At 42.4% G+C, this 16565-nt stretch overlaps 1 protein-coding gene across 1 annotated transcript; it reads right to left on the bottom strand.

Moving 5' to 3' along the window:
* Nucleotides 1–526: 526 nt before the first annotated feature.
* On the bottom strand, nucleotides 527–11945 carry BMP10 (bone morphogenetic protein 10). Its single transcript, XM_068971484.1, has 2 exons — nucleotides 11587–11945; nucleotides 527–5959 (listed from the first exon to the last, which is right to left on the bottom strand). Exons 1-2 carry the CDS (start codon nucleotides 11918–11920, stop codon nucleotides 5019–5021), a joined length of 1275 nt encoding a protein of 424 aa, XP_068827585.1. The 5' UTR covers nucleotides 11921–11945; the 3' UTR covers nucleotides 527–5018.
* Between the last annotated feature and the right edge of the window lie 4620 nt (nucleotides 11946–16565).

Here is a 16565-nt window from a genome sequence, read left to right as displayed (position 1 = left end):
GTGTTCCCTTCTCATCACTAATATTTGCAGAAAAGATGAAAGATGTTCTGGCGGCTGCCTGAGTAGCCCTCAGATAACTTTCAAGCTCCCTTCTAAGCCTGAGATTCTCTAAAGTTTGAATAATCAAATTTCAGTGAAATTTAGCATGAGTATGTTTCCCAAAGAAACTTCTGCTTGTCCTGCCTCATTCCACATTCAAAGAAGAAATATTTCTCAATTATTGACAGGAACCAACATCACTGTCTATGTATGTCTCTGGAATTCTTGGGATTCACAGAAAGTTGTATAAAATGAGAGAAACAACTACTCACTCTCTGGGGAGACCAGTTAGAAGCCAAAACCAACTCATCATTTCCTCTGGCCATGCTCTACAAATGTAGCAGGAAGCTTTATTCCATCAGAATAGACTGTGAAACAGATATGCAAAAGAAGGGGGTGGGGTGGGAAGGGAAGGCAGAAGAGGTTTCATCTCGAGGAAAATAAGCTGCAAATAATTATTGTCAAAATAATTTGTCCATTTTATTTAACAAGATGATCTTGAATGTACACATGTGGCTTATGAACACAGTGTCAAATATTTATTTCCATCTTCACTTTAGTCTAATAGTTACTACGTACATTTAGACATGGTTTGACAAGAGAACATGAACGTGCTTCAGCTGGTTCAGAGTGACTGCGGTATTAGCCGATTTCCCGTGTTTGTGGGGGCGTGTTAGGTGGGCGCGAGCAGTCAACATTCCCACAGCACTCAGGCCAGACTCTCACAAAACAAGTGCTCGTGTGCAATGGAAACATGTGGATCACGACCAACGGTATTCCTTGATGGGGTTGTTCATTTTGCATACATTTCCACACCCAGAAACACCCTTTTTTGCTGCTATTATACATTATCTACTTTCCTTCATTCTAATGTGTGAAACCAAATGTCTTTTTTGGAGCCAAGAAAACGCAGAGTCACAGAAACATTGCTTTTTTCAACCAGATCCAAAAAGGGCTAAGTACCACCCATGGTGACTCTGTGAAAAGATCCACAGTCTTTAAAAAGGGCAAGGTCCCCCCAGTGTTACAAACTGCAAATGGTTTTGGTAAAACACTGCTGGATTTTATAGTCTGTTGATGAGTGCAGTAAGCAGTCATACATAAAATTCCTTTCTATGAAAGCATCTTTTACTTCAACAATGTAAGTTCCAAAGAATACCACAAAATTTACTTAGAGTTCTGGGGAAAGTATTTACCACTGTTCCAGACCAAAAAATTACATGCAGGAAGGAAGTTATTCACTTTAAGACTGATTCTTTGGAGAAATCACTAAATTAATATATATATTATATATATCTTTTTCATTTATAGCATAATGGGTCCAATTACAAACAGATTTTTCCAGCTGGATATCTGAATTGGTGGGTCATTGAAGGCAATGGATAAGATCAGAGGGGAAGCACCCAGTTTGGCGGGATGAAAGGCCCCCATTACATTCTGTCTCCATTCACTGAGCAGCAATCCTAGTCCCTCACATCCTGACATTTGCCTCTCACAGTAAAATGATAGTGTCAGCTCATTAGAGTGACATTTACTGATGAAATGTTTTCTGAAAACATGGGCACTTCAGTTAAAACTGTCCTATTTACAAATCAGTAAACATGCCAAGGAGCTCACAGCATGCCTACAAGGTACAAATATACAAAGTTATGGCAAAGTTATGAAAAGACTCCTTAAACAGGAAATGTTGGTGCAAAAAGAGAGAGATGAAAATATAGGCCATACATTGTAAAGGAGCCATATTTAGGGGAAGATACTGTTTGAAAAAGCACAGAAGACTCTTTTATCCAAGAGAGAATCACAAACATAAAAATAAAATATTTGGTATTCTACACTATATTACAAAAATAAATATATCCATCAATAAATAGTAGGAAGCCTAGAAACTTTTACATGAATATTTGGGTTGTTGGCTGCCAAAGTCCCTCTGCTATCTTTCTCCTCGAAAGTCATTTAGGTTTATCAACTTCTATGATGATAATTCTGCCATAAAAGTATAAAAAAAGACGTGTGGGACATAGCAAAGGTCTATGACAGAAAAGACAGTAGGGAATTCTACTTTCCTAAGGGTCTGACAACTTCCTGGCTCTGCATCAATGCAGTGATGTAGAGAGGTTGCAAACATGCTTCAGGAGGTCTAAGGGGAGATGGCAGGGCTCCACTATCTATGGTCAGTGTCTCTTCATTTTTTGATGAGAAGAAAGAAAAAAAAAAACATTCGAATAAGCAGTAAATGGCTTTCTGCACTCTCTTTCTGTAGGGAAGAAGAAAATCTTAGAAACGCATGTTTACATCTGGACTGCAGTAAAAAGAGAAATACCTGGCATATGCAGCCTGATTGCCTACAGCTTAGATTTTCACATCTCTTTAATGGAAGAGTGATTAGGAGGGCTCACGACACACTTCTTTAGGAACCCGGCAGAGCCAGCAGAGGGGATGAAAAAAGCAGAGTCTGGCACCTCACACCATCAGTGTTTTATTATCTATATGCTAACAGCGGAGGGTACCAGAGCTGGCATGCGTGACTCCTGAGAACCTGCCGTTACGTTTATGGGAATTTTGTGAGCCAACTGACAATACACTGGTGGCTTGAAATAGGCCATGGTGGTGGGGGGGGGGGGATATTTATACCACCAAAACCCGCAAATCAGAGCTATTCCCTCCCACCACTCCCATCCTTACCACTGCTGGTTATAAAGCTTTCACCAGCATATGACTCCTATGTATTTTACATATAAAGAAAATCTTGGTTGGTTTTTATCTAACTAGAACAATCCTGTTCAACCAAGGTTTTACCATATGTCTATTACAGTATCCTTTAGAAGTACTATAGAGTATATGAGTAAATGATGTGTACCATGAATGGAAAGGATGGACCCCTTCTCACAGAGGATACTAATCTTGGCTATATAAAGCCAGTTACACACACACACACACACACACACACACACACACACACACATACACACGCACACCATTTTAGGTAGGAGACATTCCATCACTGAATAATTCTGAGTTGCCTAGCTGTCTCAAATTGTCAGTCACCATATACCCACTGCTGGCCAAAACTCCATTTTTCCCAGGGCCAATGAATTCTCCAGGACTCACCCTCTGGACACCAGCAGACAATGGATGTGCAGAGCTGAGGTCCAAATTCAGCAAAATGTCCTTCAAAATAGCTTCCCTTGCCTCTATTTTCTAGTGCAAGATGAGTTTTATGAACCCAGAGTCTTGTCAAAGGAAGGCTGATGGGTTCCCAGGGTTTAAAAAAAAAAAGTGCAAAACTTCTTAAAGAAGAATTCGGTTGGGTGAGGGTGGGGGAACCACATTTCCAGTTCTAGCTTGGACCATCCCTGTCGTCTGCCTGGAGGTGCTGGAACAATTCTGCCATGGTTCTGCTTACACAGCACCTGTGGTCCTGCACGAGGAGCCCTGAGACCAAAGTCAGAGTCTCAAGTATCCTTCCAACTGGCCAACTGCTGGGCAGACCTCCCAGACCATTCCCATCAGAAGCAACTTTCCAGCCCCTTCATCCTGGCAAAACAGAAAGACTGCAGCGGGAGAAGGAAGGGAAGGCACCAGGTTTCTACCATAGCTGATTTCCAAATTCCAGCTTGGCTTTCGAGTCATTTGGTTGTGTGTCTGTTTACTACCTCATTTGTTTAAGTGTATTCATTTTGACTCTGGTTCTCTTTTTCTTACACTTTAGTATTCTTCATGAACAAAATTCTTATATATTAGCAATTCAACTAAATAAAATATCAGTGTGAAATCTTGACATAAAGCACTAACTCCTTCTATCCTAAGAGCAAATGCTTTTTAGGTGTCCTCTTTCAGCTCACAGCAGGGACAGCGAAGCCAGTGAAGACATGGGACACAGGAATGGAAGAAGTTCACAAAGTGCAGGGGCAGAAAGGGAGATGGAAGTGAAAATGTGGGAAAAAGCAAGAGCAGAAGTTCAGAGGCAAAGGAGAAAATGTGAAGAAAAGAGTAAGAAGTGAAGAGTCCAACAAACAGATCCCTTTTGATATTTCCTTCTCTTGGTCTTTGATAATTTTATTTTGTCCAAAATATTTAACTATCCAATTAGACCTGCTTATACTGTTACAAACAGTCCTGGGACATCTCTATTCTTTGTCCCTCCTCCTCTAGGAGCCTCTCCCACCTCCCACACCCTCTGTAGCCATAAAGGCCAACACACAAGGCCTTGAATTTTCTATCACCTCAGGAACAGACGAAGTCCCCTGCTTTCCTTTCTTGACAAGGCACCACCTTCGAAAGCACACTAGTCTCCCATGGGCTCCTCCTTGCTATTGTCCCTTAAGGCCACTGCCCCTTGAAGCCCTTTGGTTTCTGTATCAAACAACCCCTCCCCTCAAATGTACAGCCTCTTTACCAGGCTTTGCTGCTCTGAGTAATGACAGAAATTCAACTCACCAAAGCTGCATCTAGAGTTCCAAGAGTATTGAAGAGATGGAATAGCTCCTAGGATGGTTAAATTCCTGGTGCAATTTATCTTAATGTAAATCCTACTCAGAGAAGAGGTGACCGAGACCTTCCCACTGGCTTTTAATATATACATGTTTGATGGTGCATGTGAGTAGAATCTGCCTCTGTAGACCCTAAAGGGTTGATAAGCTTATCTATGTACACATATACATACACAAATATCTACCTCTCTTGACACTGTATTTCTGCTTAGCGGTGTTCCTTTTGAATTGACATAGAAGGCAAGTTGTGTGGGCTTGCTCCTTGCTATTAGAGATGGCATTGCCAGGACATGGTAAATCCAAAGAAAAATAGATTGGAAGGGACTTGACTGCAGAATAAAACATGGATTTCCTACAACAAACCCACCTGAAATATTCCCTAAGGCAGCAAGCCTCTATGATCTGTACACCCTTATTAAATAATCTCATTAAATAGGAACACAAAATATACACATTTACAGTTATTAAATAAGCCACAGGATTCCTCTCCTATCTACAGCCACATTCAGAGACAGCCATGCCCTCGTATTTAAACTTGTAGGTAACGACGCCCTTATCTAAATAGAGGATGGAGATGGGCTCGAGCTTGGTGGGCACACAGCAGGCTTTGGAAGCCTTCTGGGAATTCTTGAGGTGGACCAAGGCCTGGATAATCGCATGCTTTGTAGGGGTGAGATGCTCTGCCAGGGGGTAGTTGCAAACACCACGACATTCATAGGCTTCGTATCCAGGTGGAGCGATGATCCAAGAGTCCCAGCCAATCTCCTTGAAGTCGATGTAGAGCGGGGTCCTCTTGCAGTAGTTTCCTTTTGCATTCCTTCTGATGCGGGCAGTGGAGTCATAGATGATATTTGACCTCATCTGCAGCAAAGCCTCTTCCCCAGGTCCGTTGGAATAACCGTCCAAATCCAGGTTGTCCATCTCTGGGAATTGCTCGTGAGCGATCATTTCATCCAGTTCCTCTTTCCACTCCTTCTCACTGCTTTGGTCATCAGAAAACACGACAAGCAAAGGATCATGCTTATTCCGGGCACTAGTATCTATTTCCAGTTGTCCCCTGCCAAGTGTGTCCTCTGTTTCGTGTTTGCTCTCAATGTGGACCTCCAGCTGGTGGGTGGATGAGCCTGACTTTTGCCAATGCCTGATGGCATCAGTGACATCAAAAGTCTCCCACTCACTGTTGGTTCCGTAGATCTCCCCTGACACTAAGACCAGCATGCTTCTTTCCCCTTCGTGGTCCTCTTTGCTCTCAAGTACTTCAAAAATGGTGATTTTCCGGTCCACTCCTTCATATATAAGGCGGTCTCTTTGCACCAGGGTGTACAACCTGAGCTCAGCCATGATGATGTCTTCATGGTGAGGGATGGATACATTGAAGAGGAGAGGGTATTTTCGGAGTCCGTTAAAACTGGCTGGTTGGGAAAACAGATCTGGAAAAAACAAAACAGAAATCAGATTTGCAGCATCTATCAGAGAAAAACAAATGCTTATTTATGCAATAAGAGTGCCTGTCCATTCTCTCCACGCAGAGAGAATGAAGGAAAATCAGTGAAAACAAACACAGTGTTGGCATTCTCCAAGAGAAAGTACTGAAGGTCAAGCATTGAATGCTAGACCACCTTAAGCTGCCAAGAATAAAATGGAAACTGGCCCCCTAATGAAAGAGAGAAGATGCACCCAGCCTGGTTCCCATAACTTATCAGTCACAGAATTACAAAACTGGGAGGGTCCTTGGAGATTGTGCAGGCAAAATTTTCTAACCAGTGAGGAGTTATCAAATGAACTGTAAGGTGGTTGTTCTTTGCTTGAAACTTTTCAGAGATGAGGTTGTCATGGCTTTTCATATTTGTACTTATGGATGGAGTCCTTCACATAGTCAGGACCTTCCAGAAAAACATCCATTTAGACCAGCGGTTTGTAAACCTAGCTCATGGACCAAATCGGCCCTGTCACCTGTTTATTTTTTAAACTTGGCTGCAGGCGTATGGGATCTTAGTTCCCTGACCAGGGACTGAACCCCCAGCTCCTGCATTGGAGGGTGGATTCTTAACCACTGGACCACAAGGTGATTCCTGTACCACCTAGCTTTGGACATAAAGTTCACCCTGATAGATGATAAAGAATCCACCTGCAATGCAGGAGACCTGAGTTCAATCCCTGGACTGGGAAGATTCCCTGGAGAAGGAAAAGGCTACCCACTCCAGTATTCTAGCCTGGAGAATTCCATGGACTGTATAATCCTAGGGGTTGCAAGGAGTCGGACACTACTGAGCGACTTTCACTATACTATACTATACTATTCATTTCTGCCTTATGTTTGTGGCTACTGTTGCACTACAATGGCAGAGTTAATAGTCTCAACAGAGATCATATGGCCCACAAAACTTAAAATATTTACTTATCTGGCCCTTTACAGGAAAAAAGTTGCTGACCCCTGCTCTAGACACCAAAGCCTAACAAGTTCAACAAGATAGCCATAACACTAAGGGGGTCACCACAGTTGAATCTGGAGTGTGTGGCCCTTTGTAAGGAGGGATGGGGGAAAATGAACCTTGAGGATGAATTGGTTGCCTTAATTTTGCCCTTGATTTTGTGCACATAGGAAACATTCAGAATGTTTATGAAATAAAACTTTGAAGGTCCCTTAGTCTTAGAAGCACACCTCCAGATATTATTATGTTGACTCCCTATATGCAAATTTTATAGGTGTCCAAATCTTGTACACTTGTACACTTGTGTGTTAGTCGCTCAATCATGTCCAACTCTTTGCGATCCCATGGATGGTAGCCCCCCAGGCTCCTCTGTCCATGGGATTTTCCAGGCAAGAATATTGGAGTGGGTTACCATTTCCTTCTCCAAGGGATCTTCCCGATTCAGGAATCGAACACCAGTCTCCCACATCGCAGGCAGACTCTTTACCATCTGAGCCACCAGGGAAGTTGTTTGCCCCAGGTAGAACCTGTCTATGATGAATCCCTAAAGGCATCTGTCTTCAATCAAAGTGTTCCACGATGCCAAAGATGCTCAGAATCATCATCTGAGGGGATCTCCATTATCTTTGGCAACATTTTCCCAATTGTATATCCGGCTTATGATTTCTGTTAGGTCCCTATGCCAGATTGTATTTTTTAATATTTAATTTGATTTGATTGTTTTCATACTAACTTTTAGACTTGTCCTAAGCAGCTCTATTCTTGAAATGAGAGGTTTAAGATGATAGTTATGTGGATTTTTTTTTTCAATCCACATTAACAAAAATATATAATGATTTCACATGATTTATAGCTTCCTCTGGGTACCACCCCAAATATTCTTATACACCACCAGTGAGAACTAGGTGAATAGAATGAATTTAGACTCTCTAGCATGGCTCTCAAAACTAGACTGTAATCAGGTCTTAATCTGTTGACCCAGTCATAGCTCCCATTCTTTGCCAGCAGCATGGAGTAATGCAATTTATCAATTAATATTGATTGAAAGATTAAACAAATCTCTTAAAAGTTTCTTATTTAAAGCAGACTGATATCTTCACTACTTGCCCAAACATTTCTTTGCTTTACTGTCTATTGCACCTTTAGATATGTTCTTCTGACCCTTGAAAAGGTCTACTCCCTCTTCTCCACCTATCTAGCTGTGACCCCTCCCTACGGGACCCTCCTTTCCTCACCTCCCTATCTGGAAGCCCACTCCCTTCTGGGTAACTTGAGTACTTACTCTGTCTATCTCTCCTTTGACCTTGCTACCCGTGTCCTTGTTTCTCAGTTGTCTTTATAAGTGGATCCTCCCAACTATTAATAGATTGACATCCTACTGTCAAGCATCACAATTTAAATTCCCTGCTATGCCCCTAATCTACTGTGATGGAGATAGCACTTTGAAAAATATTGATGAGTTGATGATTCTGGACATCAAACCGAACTGATTACGGGCACGATGTGTGTCCTTAATATATCAAGCAATTTGGTAGTTGTACGCCTCCCCTGACCCCCACCATATGAATGGAGGAAGCTTTACTCCCCTTGGACAGGAAACATGAGAAAACCAAAAATAGGGAAATAAACTAGTGTTCCATCCATTTAAAAAATGCACACAATAAAAGCTCACTGTTGTGGGAGGAAGTGTTTACAGAGAAGCACAAAGGAACGAACTTTCACTGATGATGCATATGGTCACACTATCTGGATGGTGGTGGTGGTCCCGATGGAGGTTTACATAAGTCAAAACCTGTTAAATTATACACTTTAAATATATGAAGTTTACTGTATGTCAATTATGCTTCAATAGAGCTGGTATAAAAAATAAGTTCACTGTGCTTGTGCAAGTATAGTAATAATTATGGTGTTATATTTCAGGCGAGGGAACTAAGGTTTGTTGAGCAAATTTCCTGTGCCAGGTGCTTTGCAAACTGTTTTATCTAGCTCTTACAATGATTCTATAATGCTCGTATTGCTTTTCTGTTCATCTGATTCTGGAAGAAATCAAGCCTCAATGCAGAGAACTGACTTCTCCAAGATGAGTTCAAAGCAGTGGTAGGAAATAACGTTGTGTTTTTCCACCTTGGAAGAGGCTCTTGTTTTTCCCTGATTAGTCAGATGTAGAGGAAATTTTATTTTGTTTTGTTGGTCTTTGTCTCCTAGGGAGTTGCACTATGCAAACGCAGAAAATCGAAGAAAGACAATAACAGCCAACAGGGTGAGTGCAGTGCGGGATTCATGACCGTGGGCTGTGCGTTTTCACCCAAGGACTGACAGAGGTGCAGGCAGCAGGGGCGTTCATGGAGAGGTTTGCTCCCACCCTCGCTGATCTTCAGTAATAAGGAGCTCTGAAAACTTCACTTCCTGACCTGCTGCTGCTGCTAAGTCGCTTCAGTCATTCCGACTCTGTGCGACCCCAGAGATGGCAGCCCACCAGGCTCCCCCATCCCTGGGATTCTCCAGGCAAGAACACTGGAGTGGGTTGCCATTTCCTTCTCCAATGCATGAGAGTGAAAAGTGAAAGTGAAGTCGCTCAGTCGTGTCAGACTCTTGGCGACCCCATGGACTGCAGCCCACCAGGCTCCTCCGTCCATGGGATTTTCCAGGCAAGAGTACTGGAGTGGGGTGCCATCGCACTTCCTGACCTAGATCATCCAGATCCTCCACAGAAGTGAGAACTAAAAAAACTTTTTTCCCCAGGGATGCGAACATTTTCCCACCCACATTCTGAGCCAGCTGCCCAGGGATCAGTAATCAGAAACATTAGGAAGGCTTCATAGGGAAGGAGGTTGTTTATTTTCAATTCAGACTGACCAAAAATGAATCTCTAGTTTCAACTTGTCATTGTCATGTTACTAAATGTTATGAAGTCACATTTCCAATGTTACTAAATATTTGAAACTGGCAGTCACCTACATTTTTAAACCAAATAGTTTCTCCAGGACTGAGCAATACCTATTCAATACTTCCTCCAATGCCTAAAATTTGAGGAATTCATTAGCAATAACTGACATTCAAAACTTCATAGCAATTGTGTACTTTCTTACTCGTGACCTCTTTGTGAAATTGCTCAATGTGTTATATGTATGTATGTGTGTCTGCTAAGTCACTTCAGTTGTGTTGGACTCTTTGCCACCCTGTGGATTGTAGCTCACCAACTCCTCTGTCCATGGGGTTCTCCAGGTAAGAATACTGGAGTGGATTGCCATGCTCTCCTCTAGGAGATCTTCCTGACACAGGGATTGAACCCATGTCTCTTAAGTCTCCTGCACTGGCAGGCAGGTTCTTTACCACTAGCGCCATTTGGGAAGCCCGCTGTGTAGGTATATTATTCTCAATTTACAGATGAGGAAAAATTGGGATTCAGAGAAGTTAAACTAAATGTCCACAGCTATTAAGTCAACTCTGTCTCAAAAATCCAAATTCTGAGCTACTACCTGTTTTGCTACTACCTGTTCACTTTCAAGAACATTTGGCCAACATCTACCTAAACTGCCTTTTGTACCTGGTTAATGACTATAAAAGAATAATTGGTAAATATGAGAGAATTAGTCATTTAGGACCCACAGCTTTTACCATAGATTCTAGAAAAAAAAATTTTTTTTTGATTACTTGCACCATATTAAACAAAGGATTAACTTTCTAGGTCATTATATTTTGTACTGAATAAAGATCTAGAGGGAGAAAACACACTTTTCCCATGATATTTAAAGTTTGTGCATTGTTCTTCATAAAGACACAGAATAAGCTGAATCATTAACTGGGCATGCACATTTCCTGGAAACTGTAACCAGTGCTTCAACGATATACACACATGCATGCTCAGTCGCTTCAGTCGTGTCTGACTCTTTGCAACACTATGGATTGCAGCCCGCCAGGCTCCTCTGTCCATGGGGTTCTCCAGATAAGAATACTGGAGTGGGTTGCTGTGCCCTCCTCCAGAGCATCTTCCCCACCCAGGGACTGAACCCACATCGCCTGCATTACAGGCAGATTCTTTACCACTGAGCCCTCAAGGATCTGCATGACACATCAAACAAAACAAAAATTTAGGGAGAATCTCTAAAATGTAAGTTTCCATCCTGTTTGAATATTTTTTACATCAAGTCACAAAATGAAAACTCAGCCAAAGTTTGAGTGAAACACAAATCACAACTCTGTATTTTGTCTTTTTTTCAACCTTTTCATTTGAAGTAGAAGTTCACAAACCTGAAGTCAATTAAAAGCCAAATGGGACTGAGGCCTATCTGGAAAATGACAAAGGTGTAGTGGTAGACCAACATTAATATTTTTTATTACCTGCTGTCAAAATTGAAATTTTGCAAAGAGCCAATTATGATAGTGAAATGGTAGACACTTTACGGCACTGGATTAAAAAGCTATTCTTCAATACCTTTTAGTACTATCTGGAAAATGACCATAAAAATAGTATAGACCAAAATGTGCATTGCTTTGGAATATCTGTGTACACATACCCCTCTATAGATGTCTTTACTCTTAGCTGTATTATTTCCACGCATTGTAAATTTACCCACCACTTCTGAAAACTCAAGCCAAATTTAATCAGTAAAATCTCCACTTACCCTCATTCTTGAAACTCCTGATGATGTTGGCGGATGGCATGGAGGTGCGATCTGTCGCGAATTTGTTGTAGAGCTCCAGCATGTACTCTGGTGGGTCAACCTTGGCCGAGTCCTGCATGGGGATGTCAGACAGGTTCAATGTCTTGAGAAACTCATTCTTCATGCTCTGTAGCAGTGTGTTGAAGTCTACACCATCTTGCTCTGAGAAGACATCATCGAAGAGGGGCATGTCTTCTTCCAGGGGCGACTGCTCCAGACTCATGATAGGGTTGCCAGAAACCGCGTGAAGCAGCAGGCAGGAGAGAGTGCACAGCCGCAGGACCACGGAACCCATGACTCTGCTCCAGCCCCTAGGCCAGCCCAGGAAGGTTTAGCGCTCCTGGGGCTCTAAGTGGCAGTTTTATCTCGCGGAGCATAAATGTCTCGTGTCACTGGAGACAAGTTTGGAAACTTCCCCTCTCTCCCCCTCCCCCTTACCACTCTTCCTCTCCCCCCCAACCAAAAAATCAGGTTGCAGTAATTGGATAACAAATCCCCCATAGAGGCCTAGCCTTTCTTATCTCCCTAGTGTAAACTGCTCACCAGATTTTGTTTCTATCTTGCAATCCTTTTTTCTTTTAATGAGCATTTTGTAAACATTTCCACATTCTGACACTGGCTGAGAGATAGGACAATTTTCTCCTCAAAAAGGCTCTGCTTCTCCTTTTAATTCACTTCCTTTTGGCAGGAATGCCTAAATTCTGCTTTTACGTGGTTTGGTTTCACACATGCATAAAATAGACATTAGGAATCTACAGGACACACATCAATGGTGATACGTATTAATGCAAGTGATGCGGTTTCATCCTCACATAAGCTTTTCTGAAGAAAGACAAAATAGCCAACATTTCCAAGTTAAGTTAATACATATGAATGATCTTACATAAATCGTTGGAAGCTGACATTATTAGAAACAGGAAAGTATAAACTTCATGGGCAATAGCCTTTTTCGTGCAGATTTGATCTGGCTAAAATGGCTTTGGGAAAATAGGGCAAGTGCTTCATTATGACAGCAACTAAAATTTATTAGGTGCTTTCCTACGAAGAGGCATTGTACTAAGTGCTTTGCATATATCACCGAATGTGCTTCCTATAATAACCCTACTATTATCCCCATGGCCTATATGGGTCACTAAGGTTCGATAAGTTGCCAGAAGTCACAAAGCAACAAAGTGATAGAGCCAGGATTTGAATCCAGGCAGTCTGACTCTTATGAAACAGGAAAATAATCAGGCCATTTAACCAGGTTTCCCCTAGTTTGGTCAGAGGCAGTTTAGCTAGGCCTGGCCGGCCTGTCCCCAGGGAGTCCACAATCAGGAGAAGGCAGGTGACAGTTTGCAGCTGGGTGTGGTGCTCAGGTCCTTCACCTGTGTGACAAGTTACTAAGAAGACCACAATCTCTGCCCAATTCATATTTATGGTTAAATCAAATGACCATCAAAAGGTTCAAGTAAAAGCTTGCAAACAAAGGTGAAAAGTACCAAATGCCTTGGTCTGGAAAACAATGGTGGAATTGACTGTGTGTCTGCTGTAGGGAAAGACAAGTGAAAGACATCCCAGTTTTCAACCCTAATTAGTGGCGGGAGCAGCATGCAGCCATCAGGGTAGTTCTGCAGACAACCCGCCAGGGTTGCTTTTTCTGCTGAGATATTGGGGTTGGTGTCTCTCTGACCTGTTCAGGGCACACCTTGGTTCAGAGGTCTGCGTCTATGTATTTGATGCCCTCAAATAGTCTTAGTTTCTGAGTTACATTTTCCTACATTTCCTCCCATAAGATAACTACAGCATCTCTCCTTTTTTCCTCTAGGTTCCCTATGGTTTATTGTCATCTTCTAATTCTTCCCCCTCTTAAAAATGCAAATTTTTATAGCAGTTTTTTTTTTAACTATCAGAGGAAAGATCTGTATTTTGAGGGGATAAAAAAAAAATCCCTCCACAAAATTGGTCATCTCTAATAGCTGTGGATTTGATTCAATGCTCTATTTCAATGAAAGCTTCTGCCCCTCCATTAAAAAGACAATTGTAGACTGAAAATAAATTGCAACCTGAACAGGTCCACAAGTGAGTGAGTCCAAGGGCCATACTCCATCCCGTGGGCTTTACTGTCAGGCTCCTGGCAGCATACCAGCAGGGCCCCTATATGACACTTTGCATCGAAACCAGCGCCTGTTTATCTTCACACACACACACAAATGTCAGCGCACACTCCAAAACTCTGAATGGCAGGCATGTGCGTCTAACTGCCACAGGACAGCCGAGTAAGTGGTGGTACTTATAACCCGGGTGCACTGGTTTCAGATGTCAGGAGAGAGAGGCATCCTGCTTTGCAGAATTCTGGTTATGAACATTCTCAGGGCTAAGGTGTGCAACTGAGATTTCACTGGCTTCACTGTACTCTGTGTTAGAGTAACAGTGGGGTTAAATATTTGGACCCATTTCCGCATCACAAATGTCTAACTTTTGGGTTGATTTAGAGATAGAAGTGAGCCTTTGCCTGGTGGTTCAGATGGTAAAGAATCTTCTTGCAATGCAGGAGACCTGGGTTTGATCCCTGGGTTGGGAAGATCCCCTAGAGAAGGGAATGGTTCCAGTTTTCTTGCTTGGAGAATCCCCATGGACAGAGGAGCCTGATGGGCTACAGTCCGTGGGGTTGTAAAAGAGTCGGACATTACTGAGCAACTAACGCACACAAAGATAGAATAGGAAAATGTCTACAACCACATCTCAATCCCTGTGACTTCTTGGAATGCAAGGTCCTTATGCTTCTCACCTGTGCTGGGTAAATAAGGCAGAAGATTGGACTTTAGGCATGAAAGCAGCATATACAACTTCCTCCCTCTTCCAGGCATCTTACATTTTAGCTACAGAGTCTCTTTATTACCACAGTTTTCTCGGGCTTTTTCTGGTGACTCTCTAATGACTCTGAAAAGTCCAAATATCTCCACATTCCTTTTTTTTTTTAAATTTTTATTGCAGTGTAGTTGCTATACAATTCTGTGTTACTTTTTGCTGCACAGCAAAATGATTCAGCCATACATACACAGATACAGCCATATATACAGATACAGCTGTATATACATATACAGCCGCACATATACATATCCCCTCTTTTTTGGATTTCCTTCCCTTCTCAGGTCACCATAGAGCACTGAGTAGAGCTCGCCATGCCATGCAGTATGTTCTTATCAGGTAGCTGTTTTATACATAATAGTGTATATATGTTAGCCCCAATATCCCAATTCATCCCACCCCACCTCTTTCCCCACTTAGTGTCCGTATATTTGTTCTCTATGTTTGTGTCTCTATTTCTGCTTTGCAAATAGGTCTATCTGTACCATTTTTCTAGATTCCTTATATGTGTTCATATGTAATATTTGTTTTCTTCTTTCTGACTTATTTCACATTTGTAGACATAGTCTCTACAGGTACATAATAAAGTTGCTCAGGAAGATACATATATAATAGGTCCCAGCCAATTAAAAGAGATACTAGCAGGATCCCACGGGCCCAAGCTTCACCTCTTAAGCTCTGAATCTTGGGGAGACTGGGGTGTAATACTGAGGAAGGAGCTCAGACAGCAGCTATCTACCAACTGGTATGGGAATATGATGATAAATTTTAGCATGACATAGTACTGCTATACCATGTATAACAGGTGAATCTAAGTTCTGCTGGAAATTCCTCAGCCAGAGCTCTGAAAATTACATGCTGTTAAAACTTGCAGGGTCAATATGAGGATGACAGCTTGCTCTGTTCATTTCCAAGCTACTACTAAATCTGCTCTCCAGCTGCCTTTTTTTCTCCCTCCCAGATGGTGCCTACTGTACCAGATGTAGGAATCCACTGAGGGGGGATTGGGTGCTTCTGTTCCCAGGGTGGGTTTTTCTCTTTTGATATGGTCTGCCAGGACCTCCTTCTAGGATTAGAAGTTGCCTTGGCAGTGGTATTTCTCATTAACCCCATAGGCCATAGTCCACCTTCTCAGTAGGAGATGTTTACCCTTGCCTCTACTGACCCCTCAACAGTTAGGTGGCTGCTGACCCAAGGTTACCAGTGTGCCAAGTGCTTCTCATGCCCTAACACACAGGAGCCAGTGCCTCAACTCAACTTTTCAATGCAGGGTATTTCGATGTAGGGTCTTAGGTCCGTCCTTCAATAACCTTCCACCTGATCCCTTCACTCTCCATTGAGGCCTAGAATGTGAGTCATCATCAGTAATTGTTAGCAATTTTTTAAAATTCAAGCCTTTGCAATAGTCTTCCATTCAACAGTTTCTTGCATGTACCTACTATGTGCCAGATATGGTTCAAAAACAAAACCTGAAGGAAACATACCAAACCCCTGAACTTGTGGAGCTTACTTTGCAGTCGGAGGGAGAGAGACAAATACACAAATCAAGCAAAGTACCTGTTGGGTGGTGATAAGTACAACGGCAAAACCAAACTGAAGCAAAAGGATGTGAAGAAGAGCCGAGGGGGAAGGGGACTGCTGTTTCACTGTTAAGGCCTTACAGGTGGAGGTGAGGGAGTCAGCCGGGTGGGCCCAGGGATCCCATGGAGCACACACCAGGGGACTGCTGTCTCACTGTTAAGGCCTTACAGGTGGAGGTGAGGGAGTCAGTCGGGTGGGCCCAGGGATCCCATGGAGCACACACCAGGGGACTGCATGCAGAGGCACAGCTCATGCAAAGGCTCTGAAGAAACAGGACGCTTGGGAGGCTTAAGCATCAATGAGAAGGTCAAGATGGCTATAGGAAGCCAAGAAAGGGGAAGCCGTATGATAAGTCCAAAAGGAAATGGGCTGGACCAATTAGAAAGTCATAGATTTTTTAAATAGTCATACTGTGCAAATACACAACTTTCCTCTTTTTTTTATTTTTCACTGACCGCTTCATCTTAAGTGTTTTTCACGTTGGCATATAGTGTTTATAACCATTCATT

Source organism: Capricornis sumatraensis, chromosome 1 (genome assembly GCF_032405125.1).
Source record: "Capricornis sumatraensis isolate serow.1 chromosome 1, serow.2, whole genome shotgun sequence".
NCBI lineage: Eukaryota > Metazoa > Chordata > Mammalia > Artiodactyla > Bovidae > Capricornis > Capricornis sumatraensis.
The sequence above is the reverse complement of the archived record's forward strand: the minus strand, read 5'-3'. Positions and strand labels throughout refer to the sequence as shown.

Bases quoted from the DNA above. Each gene is read 5' to 3' on its own strand.
- BMP10 (XM_068971484.1), bottom strand. From the start codon at position 11,920: ATGGGTTCCGTGGTCCTGCGGCTGTGCACTCTCTCCTGCCTGCTGCTT. The intron at 5,960-11,586 runs GTAAGTGGAGAT...TGTTTTTTCCAG, and splicing joins CAGGAGTTTCAAGAATGAGG to ATCTGTTTTCCCAACCAGCC.